This window comes from Ooceraea biroi, chromosome 11, assembly GCF_003672135.1.
Source record: "Ooceraea biroi isolate clonal line C1 chromosome 11, Obir_v5.4, whole genome shotgun sequence".
NCBI lineage: Eukaryota > Metazoa > Arthropoda > Insecta > Hymenoptera > Formicidae > Ooceraea > Ooceraea biroi.
This window is the reverse complement of record NC_039516.1, coordinates 7,551,434-7,568,369: the sequence shown is the minus strand read 5'-3', so window position 1 is coordinate 7,568,369 and position 16,936 is coordinate 7,551,434. Positions and strand designations below refer to the sequence as shown.

General features: G+C 31.1%; 1 protein-coding gene across 1 annotated transcript in view; it reads right to left on the bottom strand.

Annotated features, from left to right (window-relative positions):
• Positions 1 to 145: 145 nt before the first annotated feature.
• The window catches only part of LOC113562958, a 26,123-nt gene continuing 9,332 nt past the window's right edge, over positions 146 to 16,936 (bottom strand). The window contains exons 2-4 of the mRNA XM_026973821.1: positions 13,313 to 14,306; positions 528 to 819; positions 146 to 298 (exon numbers count right to left, since the gene is read on the bottom strand). Of these exons, the coding sequence (XP_026829622.1) occupies positions 146 to 298; positions 528 to 819; positions 13,313 to 14,306 (1,439 nt within the window). The remainder of the gene's footprint in view (positions 299 to 527; positions 820 to 13,312; positions 14,307 to 16,936) is intronic.

Below are 16,936 nucleotides of genomic sequence, written 5' to 3'. Positions count from 1 at the left end.
GTATGGTGAGGATGATGGTGGAAGATTGTGTGACGTAACGGTTGGATGGATGCAGAGAGGAATGTAATTATATAGCGCATTATTTTTGTATGTTACTTCTGTTTATTATATTAAATATGTGGTAAGTACATGGTTTAGTTAAAATTTATGGGAATCGTAATGTACTGCGATTTTCCTTGTCCTCGTCCTCGTCCTCGTCCTCGTCCTTCGCGACCTCGTCCTTGTCCTCGTCCTCCGCGACCTTGGCCGATGCCAAGGCCGCGCTTCCTTCCGCGGTCAGCACGTTTCTATCGTGGAGCTGTTAATGTGTATAAGACAAGAATTTAGTATATTATATATTATATATAGTAGGTTAGTATACTGAGCGACTTTTTGTTTTTTAACAATATAAGTGATTAGTTACGTCGCGTCTGTACTGTGGATGCCGTTGATGTAGCGCCCGTCAGGGATGCTCCACAGGTAGGCTGGCTCGCGGACATCGACGGCGGCGGCGGCGGCGGCGGCGGCGGCGGCGGCGGCGGTGGCACCGGCGAGCAAGACGGCACCGGCGGGCAAGACAGCGGCGGTGGCGGTGACACCGGCGTGGAAGACGGCAGCGGCGGAAGCACCGGCGAGCAAGACGGTAGCGGCGGCTGTGGCACTGGCGTGGAAGGCGGTGACGGCGGCGGTGGTAGTGGCGTAGAACACGGCGGCGGCGGTGCAAACGGCTTGAAAGCCTGCAGCAGCGGAACCAGCGGTGGTGGCGGTGGTGGCGGCGGCGGCGGTGTTGCCACCGAGCAATCTCCTCGTAATATGATATCATCATCAGTGTCTATCATTCTGCAAACATAAAATAAAAAATTAATGTAAATTTTAGTATATTTTATGCAAGTGCAATAAAATGTTAGAAATACCGATTTTATATATTGTTATACTTAATCAAGAGACACGGCAGTGTCTCGCGCCAAGTATATGCGCAGCGAGACCGACCGTGTACTGTTACGCGAAGCGACGCTTTCGCAGACACTCAGATTATTAGATCTCAATAACCGCTGAACGAATCAAGTTCAGAGTAGGCTCAATGGTTAGCTTGGAGTCGAATTATGTAATAAAAGTGTTTTTATTTTTCTTCTACGTGCCCTAAGAGCGGAGATATTGCAATGCAAAGTTGGAAATGACGATTTTACGATTAAGATACTCCGTTTTCTCCGTCATCGTCAAGTGTGGGCAAGGGGTAAAGCGGAAGGGGAGAAGAAATGTGCTACAGAACGTTCTTCATTGACTAGAGACTTGGCCAATCAAGAGGCACGATAATGTCTCGCGCCATGTGTGAATATTAGTGTTTACGACGTGATGAAGTGCAAGAAGTAGTTTGAGTGAGTTCAAGTGCAATAGTCCAGCACTGCAGCTATAAAGAACACATGTCAAGGAAGATGTGAGACCGGGCGGAGAATCCGAAGGCAGCCAAGGAAGACATGTGCGGCTTGTAAGTACTATTTGGTTATGTTGATTAGCTGTCAATAATTTTATATCTACGTTCTTCATGCCAGTGTTACCAGACTGTTCACAACCTGCTAATAATTGCATTTCTGTCCTTTATCAATGATTAATTTTATTTATTGCATTTCTGTTCTTTAATTGATAATTAATTTTATAAATGTTCTATCTATGTTCTTCATGGTAACTGTTCGCAACCTGCTAATAGTTTATTGCATTTCTGTTCTTCTATTGATGATTACTTTTATAAATTTTATATCTTTGTTCTTCATGGTATTGCTAAATGTTTATTGCATGTGTGTTCTATTAGTTTATTGCACTTCTGTCCTTTTATCGATGATGAGGATGAGAGCCGAAGAGTGATGTGAAAGTTGGATGGATGCCAAGAAACATTTAGAGATAAAGAGTCACGCATGAGTTCCTTTACGATGGTGAGATTGATGCCGGAAGAGTGATGTGAAGTTATCATTACAATTACAATCATTACATTCGTGTATATTCGTTCCGATGTTTCGCATCATCCTTCACCGAGTTTCCTTCGCTTCCTTTTCGTTATGACAGTTACATGTAGGCAGAGATATATATTATTGTTAATATGTGTTGTAATTGTGTAGTTTATTTACGAAGATATTTACGATATTATTGTTAATATGTGTTTTAATTGTGTAGTTTATTTACGAAGATATTTACGAAGAAAATCGTTTTGTTAGAAAGAAACTCGCTTTGTTAGAAGTAAGATGATTTTATAAGATGATGTTGAAACAGTATAATTGTCTAACGGCAAGATTGGCTGTGTATTCTGTAATTTTTTCAAACCCGAAATTCTTTCAAAAAAAACTCTACAAACTACTGATATTAACAAATCATTTTGCTGATAATAAATGTTATTAATGCCGTTAATAAAAAGAAAAGAATAACATACTTCACACTACAAAATGTGTGAAATCACACCAAAATTACCTTTTTTAAAAAAGGTATAAAAAAAGCGTCAAGTATAAGCGCCCGAAGTTCTTTCAAACCCGAAATTCTTTCAAAAAAGAACTCTACAAAACTGATATTTTTCAAACTCGAAGTTCTTTCACAAAAGAACTCTACAAAACTAATGATATCTTACAAACCCGAAGTTCTTTCAAAAAAGAACTCCACAAAACTAATGATATTAACAAATTGCGCCAACTACAATGGGTATTTATGCAAACCAGAAAATCTATTACTTTAGTTAGGTATTTATGCAAACCAGAAAATCTATTACTTTTTATTATTACTCTTTAGCCGATATTTATTGTTGATTCTTATTTAAGACCATCTTAAGTACTGTGACGTCCTGACATCCACCTCACACCCATTTTTTAATTTTTTTTATTTGCAATATTAATTATTAATGTATAACCGCTGATAGTTATTTTTGAGCGCCATTGATACTTACCATTTTTGCTTCACTACTTATTATTAACCACAGGCTTACGTAGAGTAGTCTGTTATTAACCTAACCAAGAATATTATTTACTTAGCAACCTAACCGACACATTTATTATGTTAAAAGCTTTAGCTTGATACTAGTTTTAATATAAAAATTTATGAAGTAATAATATTAACATATATAAAAGGAAAAGAAAATATTAAAAGCACAAAAACAATATATATGTATAACTTAGTTATATGCTTTATGATAGATTTATTTAATTAATTTAGTCACGTATATATATATATATATATTTTCTGAAACATAAAAGCACAAAAACATACATAAAATCAGTAAAATATATAAAAACAGTTTTATATGTTCTAGCAGTTAAATAAAATAACTTTGAAACATTTATCATTAATAATTTGATAGATTTATACTATAATATTACGAGATTGGTAATATTTACGATCGTTTGAATTGTAATACCATGAAGGTTTTTGTAGGTGTAGCAAAACCATTGAGCTACTTAATATTGTTTATTATATAAAAAGTATTACTGTGAGTTGTAATAATTGAAAGAATTGGTTTAAAAATATATCTTATTATATGGTTATATAGCCATTGATAAGTATTACAAATTTGGCTTAATACATTTGGGTTATTGACAGGATAAAATATTTAATTATTTTTTATAACAAAGAAACAAATGGATTTGAAATGGATTTTATTATACTGTGACGTCCTGGCGTCCACCTCACACCCATTTTTAATTTTTTTTTATTTGCAATATTAATTATTAATGTATAACCACTGATAGTTATTTTTGAGCGCCATTGATACTTACCATTTTTGCTTCACTACTTATTATTAACCACAGGCTTACGTACAGTAGTCTGTTATTGACCTAACCAAGAATATTATTTACTTAGCAACCTAACCGACACATTTATTATGATAATATAAAAATATATGAAGTAATAATATTAACATATATAAAGGGAAAGGAAAATATTAAAAGCACAAAAACAATATAAATGTATAACTTAGTTATTATGCTTTATGATAGATTTATTTAATTAATATAGTCACGTATATATATATATATATTATCTAAAACGTAAAAACACAAAAACATACATAACATCAGTAAAATATATAAAAACAGTTTTATATGTTCAAGCAGTTAAATAAAATAATTTTGAAACATTTATCATTAATAATTTGATATATTTAAAATATAATATTACGAGATTGGTAATATTTAAAATTGTTTGAATTGTAATACCATGAAGGTTTTTGTAGGTGTAGCAAAACCATTGAGCTACTTAATATTGTTTATTATATAAAAAGTATTAATGTGAGTTGTAATAATTGAAAGAATTGGTTTGGAAATATATCTTATTATATTGGTTATATAGCCATTGATAAGTATTACAAATTTGGCTTAATACATTTGGGTTATTGACAGGATAAAATATTTAATTATTTTTTATAACAAAGAAACAAATGGATTTAAAATGGATTTTAATATACTATAGTAAAGTCCTTTGCAAGTAGGTACTTTTCGTTAAAACCAATAAGGTCGGTTATTATATAAAAACAGGAAAAATCAATTAGTTATTTAAGACAAGAGTAAAAATAATGCCGGCGGAATTGAGTTTTATTAAGTGACAGTGTAGCTTTGATAGTTATTATAATTTACGGAGACATTTGGTGTTGATTGTTGTACAAGGTCATAAGTTTTCATTAATAACAATTAAAGGAGTAAATTTTGGAATTAAGTTTATTATACAATGAAATAGTTTTTGTGAGTGTAGTTAATTGTATTACCACATTTGAAATGATTTATCGTATAAAAAATTAAAGATTATTTTATTAACATAAAAGGAGAAACATTTTATAAGTAAAAGAATGTAGAATATTTGTCTACAATCTTAGTCAAAAAGAAGTACGTATTTAAAGTTACGAAATTGCAATAAAATTTTACTAAATTTTTTGGGTCTAAAATTTGAACCGTAAGGAAATAATTTGTTATAATTATATTGAAGCATCTAGGTCATAAGAGAAAACTAATAGGGACCTCAGATTTTGAAAATAATCATTTTTACGGAAGTGACCAACAACTTTTGGGAATCATCATTTTTAGCTAGGCTGATGGTACCTGTGATGAAATTTTTCTTATCGCACCACGGGATCATTGAGAAACCACAAAAATTGCAAAGTCACTATTTGTTAAACAAATCAGCGTTATTTTTCAATATTTATAGTGTAGAAAGTTTTAATGAAATATTAATAGTTTAGAAGTTACAAAGTTAAAAACAATTAAAGTCAAAATCAATTAGTGAACAATTTAATATAAAAGGAAATAAGTGTTTAACCCAAAAATATTAAGAAAAGAATAAATCGTTAATTAATTATGAATAAAAGTATATTACACATGGTATTACATTCATAGTAAGGATTATTGAATTTATTTAAAGGAATATTTTATGTTACTGAGCATTAATTTAAGTATATAATTATTACGCATTTAATCTGTTAATAATTAAGTATATTAACAACACCATATACGAACACACTTATATATGTGCATATAACCCATAAAAGAATTATTGGTTATTTAAGATTTTATGAATTAATTAAGACTAATATTGTATTGGAATAATAATTTTATACGGTTTAATTATAATATTAAACCCGGCACACCAATAGTTGCTTTATTACTAATTTTATAATAACCAAAGAATAGACGTGCAAGTACATACACGTGTATATCTATATATATAGGTATCCCTATATATATAAGACAATTATTGGTTGAGTGAGATTTTATAAGTTTATTAGAATGGTATATTGAAATAATAATTTTAGATGATTTAATTACATTATTAAAGGCTCACGATACCAATAATTGATTTCACAATAATTAATAATGATTATTATTTCACTAAGTGCGTTATATTATTAAGTAGACGTATGCAGGGTCTTATAATAATTCATGCATAAGACTAGGAGCATATAAAATGCATATGTCAAGCGTTATAATTTTAAGAATTAAATTTGTGAGCATTACAGAATTATTTGAATATTAATTTGAATAAGACAGTGAACACAGCGTTAAGTAACAAAGGAATAAAGATTTAAATTCACGAAGGAATATTATTTCATGATGACTAATTGTAAAAGACGGTGACTTGTCGGCACCTGATTGAAATAATAATCCAAGACCGCTGTCTTAATCAAAGGTTGAATAGATATCTCGAGCAAGACATATCGGCAGGAAGTTGCAGCTGCCATTTGATTCGGAGAAACTCCGGTTGATTAAAAAGCATAACAGATGAGCGATAATTCTGTACTGAGAATTTCATGTTGAACTTACGCGTCAAAATACGTTTATCTTTTGTAAGCGTTGAGCTCACCGTTGAGCTCATCGTCCCCACTAGACGCACCGTGAGACCAATCCCACCACTTAAGTTTTCGATCCCACCATAAGAAGCTTCGAAAACGAAGAACCAATGAGTTAAGTGGGCAGAGTCTCCCTACTATTTTAGTTTTTGCTTTAACCGTAGCGTCCCCACTTATTGTAATCCCTTCTCGAGCTACAGGGACCCTGTCCCCACGCATCATAATTTTGAGTATATAACGTGATGCAGCAGCCAGAGAATACACCTTTTGTAGACTTAGACACTTTTTAACTTACTTTTGACACCCTTTTGACTAACTTATTTTAATTACATTATTGGAGTCGCTAGCTAGCGTAAATTCGCTAACTAAGCGTAAAATATAACGTAGAGCCAGTGAAGTTTGAGTTATTACCAAAGTCTGATTGACTTATTCTTTTGCTGCTACATCATCAAGTGCTTCCTGACCTGAGGGTTAGATTTGTGCGAACGCTTGTGAGTAGATTTATTTAATTATTTTATACTCGCTGCTCTTATGGAACGTTATACTTGTACTCCATATACATACTACACATTTTGACAGATTTATAAAGCTTCAATACACTATTACACTTACAGTTACTTAATATTTTTGATTTATAATTAGTTGTGAAACAATTACTGGCCTGAGGGTTCAGATTTATATGACATTTGCGAATAAAATTATTTCAAGTAACACATATATTCATATTGTAACCAACTTCTATATTACACTTGATTTTAGTAATAAACTTTTGATTAATTTGATTGTTCATTAAATATACCCTTCAATTATTATTGTTTAATCATTGAGAATAATGTTAATGGTACAACAGTTGCAATTAACCATAATTTAACTTTAACTTTTGTTCAGAATCGCTCGCCAGCGTAAATTCGCAGCGAAGCGTCATCCTATATTGAATATATAGTGCATGAATGCATTAATTATATCAATTTATTTGTGCGAGGCATACCCATTTATTTCAATTATATTAAAAGCGTTAAATCGCTTTTTCCCTTTGAATACCATTAACAGCGACATCATTCGCTGTGATTTATCCTTTGAAAACATTCGAGGGCGAACATTCGCCTCCATACCTGTCATATACCACGGCGTGTATAGCCGCCATTTTCTCATCCTTTAGCTCGGTATACGAACATATATGCCTCATTACACAATTAAGTCGCATTTAATATTTAAGTGAATTAAAATCAAATCATACCATTATTTGAAGGATAATTCGATTATAAACATTAATTTAACATTTGCATTACAAGTTTATTACATTTGTGTACTTAAATCAAGTGAGCATGGTAAAAAGTTCGACTCACACTAGTGACAATAGTACGACTTACGCTAGTGACAATTACGCTAGTGACAATTACGCTAGTGACAATATTAAGGAATTGCTGACTTACCATAAGGCAGTGCACGGTGAATTAATAATTTTAATCTTGGTTACAGTATATCACTAACAAGATTTAAGTTTAATAAATTACATAATTTTCGTTTATTGTATTGTTAAGCACGAACATAGATTCATTCGTCTGACCAATTCCTTATGTATACTACGTCTGACCAAATCATTATATATTCTACCTGATACATTCAATTTAGTCACAGGAGGTATATTTTATTTAATTACCAAATAAAGCATTACGAAATTATGAATAACAGTTAATAACGAATTACAATCTATATTAATTTGTTTTAAATCATTATTTTATTCTTCAACTCCATCACCGTGTATGAGCATAAAAGTGCTCGTCTCCTTACTTTGTGTTACATTCCACTTAAAGAAAGGCATAGTAACCTGCCTACTTTTCTTTTGAGATATTTTATTTTATCAATCCTTTGCATATGAGCATTATTATTGCTCATCCTTTTCATTTTTCCATTAGTAAGAGCGAAGTGACGCCCTTATTTCATATTATACCACTGTCATACACTACACAGCGACATTACGCTACGATTTCTTTTCCAATATTTTCCTATTCTTATACCATAATTTTGTTGAAGAATTAAAAGAGATAATAATTTAAATTCATTTTTATTTATTAATAATAGGAGATATCAAGTTACAATCAATATTGATTACAATATTTTCCTTTTGACAATCACGATTTCATCACCGTAAGAGTTAATCGCAAGCTCTCTCCATTCCCGGGTAAAGTCGGTGTATGCAGATTGACCCATAATCAAAAGAGAGCACCTGAAATCAAATCACCTGAGGGATAGATTTGGGACAGGTACCTGATCGTCTACATTCTCACTTCCCGGACGTGACAAACAGACGGTCAACAAAAATTTTGGATGGTTATGGTTGATTGGATTTATGGTTAATTGATTAACAAACGGATAAATATAGAATTGATTAAAAAAATAATAATGAAAAATATTAAATGTCATTCACACCGTACGTATCGAGGCTGGAGATAGTGCAATGGCGAATAGAAATCAAGCAGAAACAATTAAATGATAAAGAAAAATATTATTAGAAAAGCAAGTGCTTAGAAAAAAGAGATTAGAAAAAAAAAAAAAAAAAAAAGCAGAAAAGTAAAAATAAGAAGAGCACTTTATGCTCATACACGGTGATGGAGTTGAAGAATAAAATAATGATTTAAAACAAATTAATATAGATTCTAATTCGTTATTAACTGTTATTCATAATTTCGTAATGCTTTATTTGTAATTAAATAAAATATACCTCCTGTGACTAAATTGAATGTATCAGGTAGAATATATAATGATTTGGTCAGACGTAGTATACATAAGGAATTGGTCAGACGAATGAATCTATGTTCGTGCTTAACAATACAATAAACGAAAATTATGTAATTTATTAAACTTAAATCTTGTTAGTGATATACTGTAACCAAGATTAAATTATTAATTCACCGTGCACTGCCTTATGGTAAGTCAGCAATTCCTTAATATTGTCACTAGCGTAATTGTCACTAGCGTAAGTCGTACTATTGTCACTAGTGTGAGTCGAACTTTTTACCATGCTCACTTGATTTAAGTACACAAATGTAATAAACTTGTAATGCAAATGTTAAATTAATGTTTATAATCGAATTATCCTTCAAATAATGGTATGATTTGATTTTAATTCACTTAAATATTAAATGCAACTTAATTGTGTAATGAGGCATATATGTTCTATACCGAGCTAAAGGATGAGAAAATGGCGGCTATACACGCCGTGGTATATGACAGGTATGGAAGCGAATGTTCGCCCTCGAATGTTTTCAAAGGATAAATCACAGCGAATGAAGTCGCTGTTAATGGTATTCAAAGGGAAAAAGCGAATTAACGCTTTTAATATAATTGAAATAAATGGGTATGCCTCGCACAAATAAATTCAAATAATTAATGCATTCATGTACTATATATTCAATATAGGATGACGCTTCGCTGCGAATTTACGCTGGCGAGCGATTCTGAACGAAAGTTAAAGTTAAATATGTTAATTGCAACTGTTGTACCACTAACATTATTCTCAATGATTAAACAATAATAATTGAAGGGTATATTTAATGAACAATCAAATTAATCAAAAGTTTATTACTAAAATCAAGTGTAATATAGAAGTTGGTTACAATATGAATATATGTGTTACTTGAAATAATTTTATTCGCAAATGTCATATAAATCTGAACCCTCAGGCCAGTAATTGTTTCCAAGTAATTATAAATCAGAAATATTAAGTAACTGTAAGTGTAATAATGTATTGAAGCTTTATAAATCTGTCAAAATGTGTAGTATGTATATGGAGTACAAGTATAACGTTCCATAAGAGCAGCGAGTATAAAATAATGAAATAAATCTACTCACAAGCGTTCGCACAGATCTAATCCTCAGGTCAGGAAGCACTTGATGATGTAGCAGCAAAAGAATAAGTCAATCAGACTTCGGTAATAACTCAAACTTCACTGGCTCTACGTTATATTTTACGCTTAGTTAGCGAATTTACGCTAGCTGCGACTCCAATAATAGTAGTCGTAATAATAATGGTAGTAATCGTAATAGTCCTCGTTCTCTTCTGCTGCACCATGTTATATACTCGAAAATTATGATGCGTGGGGACAGGGTCCCTGTAGCTCGAGAAGGGATTACAATAAGTGGGGACGCTACGGTTAAAGCAAAAACTAAAATAGTAGGGAGGCTCTGCCCACTTAACTCATTGGTTCTTCGTTTTCGAAGCTTCTTATGGTGGGATCGAAAACTTAAGTGGTGGGATTGGTCTCACGGTGCGTCTAGTGGGGACGATGAGCTCAACGGTGAGCTCAACGCTTACAAAAGATAAACGTATTTTGACGCGTAAGTTCAACATAAAGTTCTCAGTACAGAATTATCGCTCATCTGTTATACTTTTTAATCAACCGGAGTTTCTCCGAATCAAATGGCAGCTGCAACTTCCTGCCGATATATCTTACTCGAGATATCTATTCAACCTTTGATTAAGACAGCGGTCTTGGATTATTATTTCAATCAGGTGCCGACAAGTCACCGTCTTTTACAATTAGTCACCATGAAATAATATTCCTTCGTGAATTTAAATCTTTATTCCTTTGTTACTTAACGCTGTGTTCACTGTCTTATTCAAATTAATATTTAAATAATTCTGTAATGCTCACAAATTTAATTCTTAAAATTATAACGCTTGACATATGCATTTTATATGCTCGTAGTCTTATGCATAAATTATTATAAGACCTTGCATACGTCTACTTAATAATATAACGCACTCAGCTGAATAATAATCATTGTAAATTATTGTAAAATCAATTATTGGTATCATGAGCCTTTAATAATGTAATTAGATCATCTAAAATTATTATTTCAAGATACCATTCTAATAAACTTATAAAATCTCACTCAACCAATAATTGTCTTATATTTATAGGGATGCCTATATATATAGATATACACGTGTATGTACTTGCACGTCTATTCTTTGGTTATTATAAAATTATTAATAAAGCAACTATTGGTGTGCCGGGTTTAATACTATAATTAAACCGTATAAAATTATTATTCCAATACAATGTTAGTCATAATTAATTCATAAAATCTTAAATAACCAATAATTGTTTTATGGGTTATACTCACATATATAAGTGTGTTCGTATATGGTGTGGTTAATATACTTAATTATTAACGGATTAAGTGCGTAATAATTATATACGTAAATTAATGCTCAGTAACATAAAATATTCCTTTAAATAAATTCAATAATCCTTACTATGTATGTAATACCATGTGTAATATACTTTTATTCATAATTAATTAACGATTTATTCTTTTCTTAATATTTTTGCGTTAAACAACTTATTTCCTTTTATATTAAATTGTTCACTAATTGCTTTTGACTTTAATTGTTTTTAACTTTGTAACTTCTAAACTATTAATATTTCATTAAAACTTTCTACACTATAAATATTGAAAAATAACGCTGATTTGTTTAACGAATAGTGACTTTGCAATTTTTGCGGTTTCTCAATGATCCCGTGATGCGATAAGGAAAATTTCATCAAAGGTACCATCAGCCTAGCTAAAAATGATGATTCCCAAAAGTTGTTGGTCACTTCCGTAAAAATGATTATTTTCAAAATCTGAGGTCCCTATTAGTTTCCTCTTATGACCTAGATGCTTCATTATAATTATAACAAATTATTTCCTTACGGTTCAACTTTTAGACCAAAAAAAGTTGGTGAAATGTTATTGCAATTTCATAACTTTAAATATGTACTTCTTCTTGACTAAGAATGTAGATAAATATTCTATATTCTTTTACTTATAAAATGTTTCTCCTTTTATGTTAATAAAATAATCTTTAATTTGTTATACGATAAATCACTTCAAATGTGGTAATACAATTTACTACACTCACAAAAACTATTTCATTGTATAATAAAATCAATTCCAAAATTTACTCCTTTAATTGTTATTAATGACAACTTATTACCTTATACAACAATCAACACCAAATGTCTCCGTAAATTATAATAACTGTCAAAGCTACACTGTCACTTAATAAAACTCAATTCCGCCGGCATTACTCTTGTCTTAAATAACTAATTGATTTTTCCCGTTTTTATATAATAACCGACCTTATTGGTTTTAACGAAAATTACCTACTTGCATAGGACTTTACTATAGTATAATAAAATCCATTGCAAATCAATTTGTTTCTTTGTTATAAAAAATAATTAAATATTTTATCCTGTCAATAACTCAAATGTATTAAGGCAAATTTGTAATACTTATCAATGGCTATATTAACCATATAATATAACCATATAATAAGATATATTTTTAAACCAATTCTTTCAATTATTACTACTAACATTAATACTTTTTATATAATAAACAATATTAAGTAGCTCAATGGTTTTGCTACACCTACAAAAATCTTCATGGTATTACAATTCAAACGATCTTAAATATTACCAATCTCGTAATATTATAAATATTATAAATTTATCAAATTATTAATGATAAATGTTGCAAAATTATTTTATTTAACTGCTAGAGTATATAAAACTGTTTTTATATATTTTACTGATTTTATGTATGTTTTTGTGTTTTTATGTTTCAGACAAAATATATATATATATATATATACGTGACTAAATTAATTAAATAAATCTATCATAAAGCATAATAACTAAGTTATACATATATATTGTTTTTGTGCTTTTAATATTTTCTTTTCCCTTTATATATGTTAATATTATTACTTCATATATTTTTATATTAAAACTATCAAGCTAAAGCTTTTAACATAATAAATGTGTTGGTTAGGTTGCTAAGTAAATAATATTCTTGGTTAGACTAATAACAGGCTACTGTACGCAAGCCTGTGGTTAATAATAAGTAGTGAAGCAAAAATGGTAATTATCGATGGCGCTCAAAAATAACTATCAGTGGTTATACATTAATAATTAATATTGCAAATAAAAAAAAATAAAAATGGGTGTGAGGTGGACGTCAGGACGTCACATAGATCTTCCTGATAACTTTGTGAGACGTGTATATTTACCACATACCCATGCAGATAAAAGTTTCTTCATAACTCCCAAACATACCAAATGCATGTACTCAAAAGGAACTTGTGTAATCATACTTATAGGTAACAATGATAATGAACTTTTACCATCTCTATGATGATCCTCATCTATACAATTGATATATTCTTCATTTATTCGAAGAGGATGATTAATACCAGGAAATACATATCTGCCTTTACATCGTACACCAGAAATTTTGCATTTTGAACATGGATTTGCAGATGTATGGCCTCTATGATTAAGAATAAAAGCTCGAGCTGGTGCATCAGCTATAAAACATCTTAAACGTATTGCTATCTTATGGCCATTATAAACTATGCCACCATTGGTTATGATAGTATTGACATCGGCAACAAATTTTTCAAAAAATAAATTTGGGTCTTGTGGCTTCTTAACACCACTATATATTCCAATTATTATAGACCTTGTATGTTTTACATTTGCAAGTCTACATTGGATTGACCAGATGTGAATATTTCCATGCCTATCTAAACTACATCCATCTGTATTAAAATCTATTTCTAAATCATGTGGTACTGATACTAATGGAAGACGTAATAGTGTTTTAACAATTGCTGCCTCAAGAGGGAAATGAATATATTCTCCTGAATCTATTTTGGATACGACAACAGGTGTTCGTGGAGTTTTTAAAAGAGTTCTGACATCTTTTGGTAACGAAGAAAAGCATGTGTGTGTTCGAAGAACAGATAGAATATTATTAATTTGCACATGTGTTAAATTATTATTAACAAAACACGTGGCTAAACGATCTTGAAATGATCTATCCTCAATGACAGAAAGAGATGAGGAAGTAGAATCTGTACTGTCATCATAATTAGTACTACACAATATACCATTATCGACATTATCGGTATTTGTAATATCAGAAATATCGTTTGCAATATCGTCTGAAAAACGAACTTTATCTGCCCGAAAAGAATTAGCAACATCAATATAAGAAGCAGTGTTATCCGGTTGCTCGCGAGAATCTTGTGAAAAACGCAAAGTGTTTCTAATTTCAGAAGTAATCCGCCTTCGTTGCCTCGCAGACAATCAACGAAAACATTTACGCGAAACATAATATTTTAACGGTTTCATACTCGCCTCGAAAGTCTTACAGAAATCTCTTCTGGAATATAACCTCTATATCCTTTGATAATCGTGGTAATCACTGCAGTGGTTCAATTCAGAAACAGCTAACAGGAATCTTCTGGAAATATATCCTTCGCAATAACCTCGTGACAATCACTACGGCGCGCGGCGGTTGAATTCAGAAGAACTCGGAAACAGTGGAAGAACCATAGCCGTTGCCCGTTATATATACAGGGTGTTTCCTAAGTAAGTAGACAAACTTAAGGAGAATATTCCTTGGCTTATTTTAAGAAGAAAAGGTCATATAAACATACGTCCTAAACTGCTTTGTTTTCCAAAAAAAAGTATCTGTCATTGTAAATACGTCTTGCTTGACGAGCGTTTCCATTAGCAAGACCGTATACGAAATGCATATCTGCCATTTCGGCGTTTGTGTAATTTACCATAATTAATAAAATTACTAAACTTAATAGGAACTAATAAAGTTTGCGTCAAAGATAACGTGATAGCAGTGATGCTGGATAGCGTGCTTTTGCAGTACGAGTCAACAGCGATGGGGATGGAGTGGGAATGGTCTCGCGGCGGCCGCGCGGCTCAGTCTGAAACGAGTGTTCACTTGCGGCGCCGCGAGACCATCCCCACTCCATCCCCATCGCTGTTGACTCGTACTGCAAAAGCACGCTATCCGAAAAGTGAACGAAAACAGTGATGTACTTTTTTTGGAAAACAAAGCAGTTTAGGACATATGTTTATATGACCTTTTCTTCTTAAACCATGCCAAGGAATATCCTCCTTAAGTTTGTCTACTTACTTAGGAAACACCCTGTATAGGACAAAACTCCCGCATGGGCGTATTAGTAGCATAATGAAATTTGCGACGCCATGACAAGGTATGCTCTGTTATTTGCATATATTTTGTGTCTCGTAGTACCCGAGCAAACCTTGCCCTATTCTTTCCGTAAATTTGCTGTCATACTATGTACGGCAAGATTTGCCCTATTCTTATCATATATTTGCTATTATGTCGTGCAGAGCAAGGTTTGCTGTTATATTGACGTAAAATTTGGGTTACACCATGAGTAGCAAAAATTTATTCTTTTCTATGCGCAAAATTTACGGACAAATCTTTCCTTGTTATTTGCAGCATCATGTGACGAAATATTCTACCGTAAATTTGCTCGAATCTTTCTGCCAAGACAGAGCAACACAAATACTTGTCAGACAATTCTTATCAAAATTGAAGCAAACCTTGCCGCTGTGACGTCCTGACGTCCACCTCACACCCATTTTTATTTTTTTTTATTTGCAATATTAATTATTAATGTATAACCACTGATAGTTATTTTTGAGCGCCATCGATAATTACCATTTTTGCTTCACTACTTATTATTAACCACAGGCTTGCGTACAGTAGCCTGTTATTAGTCTAACCAAGAATATTATTTACTTAGCAACCTAACCAACACATTTATTATGTTAAAAGCTTTAGCTTGATAGTTTTAATATAAAAATATATGAAGTAATAATATTAACATATATAAAGGGAAAAGAAAATATTAAAAGCACAAAAACAATATATATGTATAACTTAGTTATTATGCTTTATGATAGATTTATTTAATTAATTTAGTCACGTATATATATATATATATATATTTTGTCTGAAACATAAAAACACAAAACATACATAAAATCAGTAAAATATATAAAAACAGTTTTATATACTCTAGCAGTTAAATAAAATAATTTTGCAACATTTATCATTAATAATTTGATAAATTTATAATATTTATAATATTACGAGATTGGTAATATTTAAGATCGTTTGAATTGTAATACCATGAAGATTTTTGTAGGTGTAGCAAAACCATTGAGCTACTTAATATTGTTTATTATATAAAAAGTATTAATGTTAGTAGTAATAATTGAAAGAATTGGTTTAAAAATATATCTTATTATATGGTTATATTATATGGTTAATATAGCCATTGATAAGTATTACAAATTTGCCTTAATACATTTGAGTTATTGACAGGATAAAATATTTAATTATTTTTTATAACAAAGAAACAAATTGATTTGCAATGGATTTTATTATACTATAGTAAAGTCCTATGCAAGTAGGTAATTTTCGTTAAAACCAATAAGGTCGGTTATTATATAAAAACGGGAAAAATCAATTAGTTATTTAAGACAAGAGTAATGCCGGCGGAATTGAGTTTTATTAAGTGACAGTGTAGCTTTGACAGTTATTATAATTTACGGAGACATTTGGTGTTGATTGTTGTATAAGGTAATAAGTTGTCATTAATAACAATTAAAGGAGTAAATTTTGGAATTGATTTTATTATACAATGAAATAGTTTTTGTGAGTGTAGTAAATTGTATTACCACATTTGAAGTGATTTATCGTATAACAAATTAAAGATTATTTTATTAACATAAAAGGAGAAACATTTTATTC